The sequence below is a fragment of the Tupaia chinensis genome, unplaced genomic scaffold, assembly GCF_000334495.1.
Source record: "Tupaia chinensis unplaced genomic scaffold, TupChi_1.0 Scaffold000383_1, whole genome shotgun sequence".
NCBI lineage: Eukaryota > Metazoa > Chordata > Mammalia > Scandentia > Tupaiidae > Tupaia > Tupaia belangeri.
Genome location: NW_006159885.1, coordinates 1,928,385 through 1,935,387, shown reverse-complemented (window position 1 = coordinate 1,935,387; position 7,003 = coordinate 1,928,385). Strand labels below are relative to the sequence as shown.

The window sequence follows — 7,003 nt, the reverse complement described above, 5'->3', positions numbered from 1 at the left end:
GTAGTGACCAACACCCATATTATGGCCAGAGGAACAGTGGCAGCAGGGGATCTTGCTTTGGTTTCTGCTAGGGCCTTGAGCAGACTCTTCTCTGGTAGGCCTCACCTGGCTTTCAGCAGACAGCCTGGGCCTGAGGCTGTGGGAAGGGCAGTGGGCTGGCTCTGAGCCTCCCTCTGCTGGGTACCCGTGGTCTACCATGTGTCCAGGGCCTTGAGGGTTTAGAGAGCCCGAATGGCCCCCCCCTCAGGGAGCTTTTCCTCTGGCCGAGAAGGCCGGACTGAAACAGTAGTCAGTTGGGTGAGTTAATGACCAAACTGGGCGATACGTGCAATAAGTATTAGATTGGCTTTCTGGGGACCAAGGTGTTAGTCCCAGCTCTGCCACTACACACAGCGTGACGCGGGCAGGTCTCATCCTTGGCCTTTGAGAGGCCGCCTTTACCAAATATCCTTCCTGCCCGCCTCCTGGCCCAGCTCTCGGCCCTGCACGCTGCCCTTCCTCACCTTGCTGGTTCACTCCTCACCCTGCCCTTCGGGTCTGGAGCTCAGTGAGCCACACCCCCTCCAGGAAGTCTCCCCTGGAATTCCTTGGTTGGGCCTTCCTCTGTTCCTCTGTGCTTCCACCCTGGACTACGCCTGTCACCCACACGTGGGTGGCCCACGCTAGGTGCTCTGGGCCTGGCTCAGAAAAGGACTCTGGGAGTCCGAACTATAAAAATTAACAATAGAACAGAGAAACACAAACTGAGAGAAGCTGGGTCCTGGCAGAGAGGGAGAACACCAAGCAGAAGCAGGGCAGGCGGGCACTCCTGGGGGGCACTTCAGTGTCCTCACTGGGGCTGTGCATTCTCAGGTGGGGCTGCATAGGGTCCCCTGGTCTCCCTACCAGCTCTAGGGTCTTGGAGAAGTCATTTAATACTTCTCTGACCCTCACTTTCCCCTACATGAATGGAGGAGATAACCGTGTCTTGGTGAAGCTAGATGAACATATGAAGCTAGACGTGCAGGCCAAATAGTAAGTAAAATGAGAAACAGTGCGGCTGAAGGCCATTCCCGGCAGCAGGGACACTGCTGGCCAGGTCTCATTTAGTCAGCTGGTGGCATAATGACCAGCACAGTGGGCCACTGCCCTGAGCTCCAGACCCTCTCTTCCTCAGCCCCATGTGGAGCCGAAGGACGCAGCCGCCCTGCTGACAGCACGGCGGCCCACCCTTCGAGACCGTGACCTCGCGACAGTGGCCCTCGGCCCTCCACCTCCAGCGGGGGTGGGGGCTGCCCACTTCCAAGTCGCCAACCATGACGACCTCTGCACTCCGGCGCCAAGTGAAGAACATCGTGCACAACTACTCCGAGGCGGAGATCAAGGTGCGCGAGGCCACCAGCAATGACCCCTGGGGCCCACCCAGCTCGCTCATGTCGGAAATCGCCGACCTGACCTTCAACACGGTGGCCTTCGCCGAGGTCATGGGCATGCTGTGGCGGCGGCTCAACGACAGCGGCAAGAACTGGCGGCACGTGTACAAGGCGCTGACGCTGCTGGACTACCTGCTCAAGACCGGCTCCGAGCGGGTGGCCCACCAGTGTCGCGAGAACCTCTACACCATCCAGACACTCAAGGACTTCCAGTACATCGACCGCGACGGCAAGGACCAAGGTGTCAACGTGCGTGAGAAGGTCAAGCAGGTGATGGCCCTGCTCAGGGACGAGGAGCGCCTGCGGCAGGAGCGGACCCACGCTCTCAAGACCAAGGAGCGCATGGCGCTGGAGGGCATGGGCATCGGTAGTGGGCAGCTGAGCTTCAGCCGCCGCCATGGCGAGGACTATGGCCGCTCGCGAGGTTCCCCGTCCTCCTACAACTGTGAGTGAGCCCTGGGGGGTGTGGCTGGGACAGGCAGGTGGCCTGAGGTCTGGTCCTGGCTCTGCAATCCAGAACCGTGGTTATCGATACCACCTCGGGAGACCGTTAGGGGGCTTCGGTGAGATGAGGAAGTCACGTGCAGTGCCTGGCACACAGTAGGTGCTCAGTTAGCTAAAACTACAGTGTTAGTATATATTTATTTCTATGCATTGCTAACTGGCTGTCTGATAGCACCGCATGGTGGCAGAGGCCTCAGCTCTGGAGCCAAACAGCACTCTTCATTCTGCCCTTTCCAAGCTGTGTCACCTGGGCACCCAGCTCTCTGAGCCTCAGTTTCCTCATCCGTAAAGACAGGGAAATCTTACCAATCTCCATTGTTCGTTCTGAACATTAAATGAGACCAAGCCCAGAAATGCCCTGACCCTGTGTCCAGACACATGGCATTCCCTTTACTCCCTGCTGGTGGGCACTGCCCGTGGACAGAGGCAGCCGCCATGCAGCCCCTCACTTTTCTCCCCCAAGCTGGGCCTGTTCTGACCTGAGGAATACTCAGAGTGACCCTCTTTCCTAAAGCCCTTGACAGTTTGCTGAGGGCTGTGAGGCTGTGTCTTTTTTGGATTAGAGCCTCCCAACCTCCCTTAGCCACAGTCTGGATGGAGTCCCTCTGGAAGAGTCAGGGGATCCGGGTTCAGGTCCTGCTTCAGGACCCAGGCCAGGCACCCTCTGAGCTGTCTGTGTATTTGTCAAGGAGGGAATGGGGAGCTTACATAAAGCGTCCGGCATGCTCTCTGGCCCTCTGGGCCCCTCGAGTGCCAGCTCACCCCTTCCTCAGCTTCCTTCTTTGAGCCTCAGCTTCTAGGCAGGCGGAGGGTATGGGAGCCCCTGGGTCCCAGCGTGGGCACTAAAACCATGGTGGTTGTTGTAGCCTCCTCCTCATCCCCCCGCTACACCTCCGACCTGGAACAGGCCCGGCCGCAGACATCAGGGGAAGAGGAGCTGCAGCTCCAGCTGGCCCTGGCCATGAGCCGTGAGGAGGCTGAAAAGGTGAGGCCCCGCAGCCCGACTGGGGGTGGAGATGGGCAGCGACTCGAGGAGAAAGAGGAGCCTGGGTACCCCAACGCCTTGACTCAGGCTCTTCCACTTGGGCCCTGGAACCCCTCTCCTGCTCCCAAGGTTAGCACAGGGCCTATCCATGTCCTTGGGCTCATCCTAGGCAGGGCCTGCAATCCCCTTCCCTCCTCTCCAGCCAGGCCTGGCAAGAGCAGTGAGTATGTAACTGGGGGCAGCCGGTGTGTCTTAGGGCCGTGAGGGAGGGCAGGTGCACTTATGGGCACATTCCTAGGGGACACTGGGATATGCTGTCTTCCTGGTCAGCTGTCCTTTTGCGGGACAGGAACGCTACCCCAATGCCATCTTTGCCATTATCTCTGGGGATCCAGAAAGATGGGGCAGAAAGCAGCCAGGCCTCACACAACTGGGCTCAGGGAGCTCGCAGTGGTTGCAGGAGAATCGATCTTCCTGATTTGGAACTGCAGGGAGAAAGCCACAGCCATGCCGTTGTCTGGGGAACAGGCTGCCCACACCTGCTCAGGGGGGCTGTTTCTGTCTCTCCACCCCTGTTACCCAGGCAGGCCTATGCTGCCCTTTTGGCCCAGGGGTGGGAGTGCTGGGCCAAGTTCATCTGCTCTTCCTCCCTCGCAGCCGGTCCCCCCAGCCTCCCACAGGGACGAGGACCTGCAGCTGCAGCTGGCTCTGCGCCTGAGCCGGCAGGAACACGAGAAGGTAGAGACGGGCCATGCCCACCTGGCCGCCTGCATTGGTGCTGGTGCTGGTGCTGGAGCTGGTCCTGGTCCTGGTCCTGGTGCTGGTGAAGGTGCTTCCTGGGCACTAACAGGCTCCTCCCGTGCACCCGGTGGTCCTGCTGCACCTAACCTCTCTGCCGCCCCCCACCCTGCACTCTCTCCTTGACTCCAGCCTCAGGGTGCAGCTCGCCTGAAGTCTAGCCTGGGCCGTTCACATCCTCACTCCTTCCGTGCCTTCTGCAGGAGGTGAGGTCCTGGCAGGGAGATGACTCCCCAGTAGCCAATGGCGCAGGGGGTGCCGTCCACCATCGGCAGGACAGAGAGCCCGAGAAAGAAGAGAGAAAGGAAGAGACGTTGAAAACCAGCCAGGTAGGGGGTGGGCTGGGGAATGTGGGCTGGACAGGGTCTGGGAGATGGACTGAGGCTGTGTAACATGTAAAGCCATGCCTGCTGAATACTGAGCACACACATGCTTATTCAATGCAAAGCGGGTAGGGGTGCAGCAGCTCCTGCGTGGGCTGGTGACTGCGCTGACAGCAAAGCGGTATGTAAAATAATCCCTATCTGAGACCCCTGGATTAGGGTTCTGGATCGGCTGCCATTTACTCACTTTGTGACACGGGGGCACATCGCGGCCTTGGCCTCAGTCTTCTCCTCTGCACAATAGGTTTGTTGGGTAGTTCCAGCTCTGACGTGGGATTACGTGATACTGTCAGGACGTAGAAGTGGGCGCAGGCTCGTGGTGGGTACAGGCTGATCCTACCTTGGGCTCATATACGTATCTTCTGGGAGCAGGGGGCACACAGCTGCAGAGAGCAAAGCCACCCTGCACGGCGGTCCACGTGACCCATGGGGTGCCTCTGCCTCCTTTCTGCTCATGCTCCCCAGTGTCGGGACCAGCTCCGCATGAACACGTTTCTCTGAGTGGGGAAGGCTGGGAGGTAGAAGCAGACGCAATAACAAACACACAGAGACACACACGTATAGAAAAGCGGGGATCGGGGGGGCACAGCTTCTCTGATGGAAAAGTTGTGATCAGAACTGGCCTCAGGTTTATGGTTTTAAAGGGCAGAAAATGGGGGAAGGGGAAGATGGTACGTAAAGGCAATGCGGAAGAAGGAAGTGGAATGTAGAGGACGGGGAGGAGGAGTTGGAATCGAAAGCCAGTTGTTTGTGGATGTAAACTGCCTGAGGATGTGAAAATGACTGGTACCACCGAATAGTTTTTCTGATCTTTTTTGGGGGACAATCTGATAAACACATGTGACGTCTCCACACCCCAGGGACGGTTTCCTTTGAACAATGACCCAGGGAGGTGGGCTCGCTGTAAAAACTCTTTTGTCTTTGCCCTGACGGCCCACTTCTGCTGTCCTGGGTTCTACACCAGCTCTGCTTCTCCCTCCTGTGTGACTTCTCTGGGCCTCTCCTACGTACCTCATAGGGTTATGAAAATCAGGCACTAAATGAATGAGGAAACACTGTATAAGGTGGAAAACAATGCCCAGAGATGAGAGATCATGAATAGATGCTTGCTGAATGAATAAAGGGAAGAATGAGCTGGAGTCAGGCTGACAGGTCAGGGCCTGCCCGTCCCTGGGCCCCGCCCACTTCTGAGCCACGGCTGCCTCTCCCCTCCACAGTCCTCCATCCTGGACTTGGCTGACATCTTCGTACCTGCCCCGGCCCCGCCCTCCACACACTGCTCTGCTGACCCATGGGACATCCCAGGTGGGCATGCAGGCCTGAGAAAGGCTCCCAGACTGGCCCCGGAGAGCCCCTTCCTTCCCAGCCACTTGCTGGCAAACCACCTCTCCCGCTTACTGAAGGTCCCTGGGCACGTCACTCACCTCCCTGGGCCTCAGCTGTCCCTGTGACAATGAGGACTGGGAGAGCACGTCTGGAGGGCCCAGCACGCGGGCAACTCAGCCATGTTCTCTTGCTCCCCTCACTCCCCCAGCCCAGCCCTGACTGGGAAGGAGGCCACAGCTGCCCATGCCTGGGGGTTCAGGCTCGTGGGAGAACGTGCTGGGTGGTCCCCAGTCAGCATCCCGCCTGTGAAATGGGTCCCACAGCGCCCGACGTGGGCTGCGTAACCGGGAAGGGACCTCACAAAAGGTAAGGGTGGGTCTGAGATTGTCTGTACTGTTCCCATTTCAGGTCTCAGGCCGAACACAGAGCCCAGTGGCGCCTCCTGGGGGCCTTCGGCAGACCCCTGGTCTCCAGCCCCGTCAGGAAACATCCTGTCCCGAAGCCAGCCTTGGGACTTGCCTCCCTCACTCTCCTCCTCTGAGCCCTGGGGCAGGACCCCAGTGCTGCCTGCAGGACCCCCGGCCATAGACCCCTGGGCACTGAGCTCTCCCCACCACAAACTCCCCAGCACTGGGACTGACCCTTGGGGGACCTCCATGGAGACCTCTGACACACCTGGTGAGTGGAGGAACACAGCATGGGGGTGAGGGCCAGGAGACTTCTGAGGCCTGCTCCCTCCAGCGTCAAGGGGCAGCACATCTTGTCTGTATTTAGACGGCCCCTTTGCTGGTAGAGCCAGGCCAGTGCCTGCCCTCCTTCACCAACTCATGTCATCTTCCTTCTTGCCTAGCTCTAGGTGGTACCTCGACCTTTGACCCGTTTGCCAAACCTCCAGAATCCACAGAGACCAAGGAAGGGCTGGAGTGTGCCCAGGCCGTGCCCTCTGGGAAGCCCAGCAGTCCTGTGGGTGAGCAGGAGGCAAAGGGATGAAGAGGCTGGGGGGAAACGAGGGGCCCACCCAGAGCTGGCCTCTGCCCCCTGCCTCCCACTGGGAGGCCAGGCCTCTCCCCTCCAGTTGCGCCACCATTTCTATTCCAGAGCTGGACCTGTTTGGAGAACCCAGCCCCAGTTACAAGCAAAACGGCACGAAGGAGCCCGACGCCTTTGACCTGGGTGTCCTAGGGGGAGCGCTGACCCAGCCCAGCAAGGAGGCCCGAGCATGCCGGACCCCTGAGTCCTTCCTGGGACCCTCAGCCTCTTCCTTGGTTAACCTTGACTCACTGGTCAAGGCGCCTCAGGCTGCAAAGACACGGAACCCTTTCCTGACAGGTAGGACCCCCACACTCTCCGCCCATTTCAGAGTGCAGCCTTGTCCAGGAAACTTATCTTCTCCCCCATTTCTAACTCCGCAGGTCTCAGTGCTCCGTCCCCCACCAACCCCTTCGGTGTGGGCGAGCAGGGCAGGCCGAGCCTGAACCAGATGCGCGCCGGCTCGCCAGCTCTGGGCCTGGCGGCGGGCGGACCCATCGGGATGCCCCTGGGCTCCATGACCTACAGCGCCTCCCTGCCCCTCCCGCTCAGCAGCGTGCCGGCCG

General features: G+C 59.5%; 1 protein-coding gene across 1 annotated transcript in view; it reads left to right on the top strand.

Annotated features, from left to right (window-relative positions):
- The window catches only part of EPN3 (epsin 3), a 9,044-nt gene that overhangs the window by 1,605 nt on the left and 436 nt on the right, over window positions 1–7,003 (top strand). Inside the window, exons 2-10 of the mRNA XM_006153621.2 lie at window positions 1,157–1,857; window positions 2,783–2,901; window positions 3,559–3,639; window positions 3,903–4,028; window positions 5,300–5,387; window positions 5,817–6,086; window positions 6,259–6,375; window positions 6,507–6,737; window positions 6,821–6,999. Coding sequence (XP_006153683.1) covers window positions 1,296–1,857; window positions 2,783–2,901; window positions 3,559–3,639; window positions 3,903–4,028; window positions 5,300–5,387; window positions 5,817–6,086; window positions 6,259–6,375; window positions 6,507–6,737; window positions 6,821–6,999 — 1,773 coding nt within the window. The 5' untranslated portion in view covers window positions 1,157–1,295. The remainder of the gene's footprint in view (window positions 1–1,156; window positions 1,858–2,782; window positions 2,902–3,558; window positions 3,640–3,902; window positions 4,029–5,299; window positions 5,388–5,816; window positions 6,087–6,258; window positions 6,376–6,506; window positions 6,738–6,820; window positions 7,000–7,003) is intronic.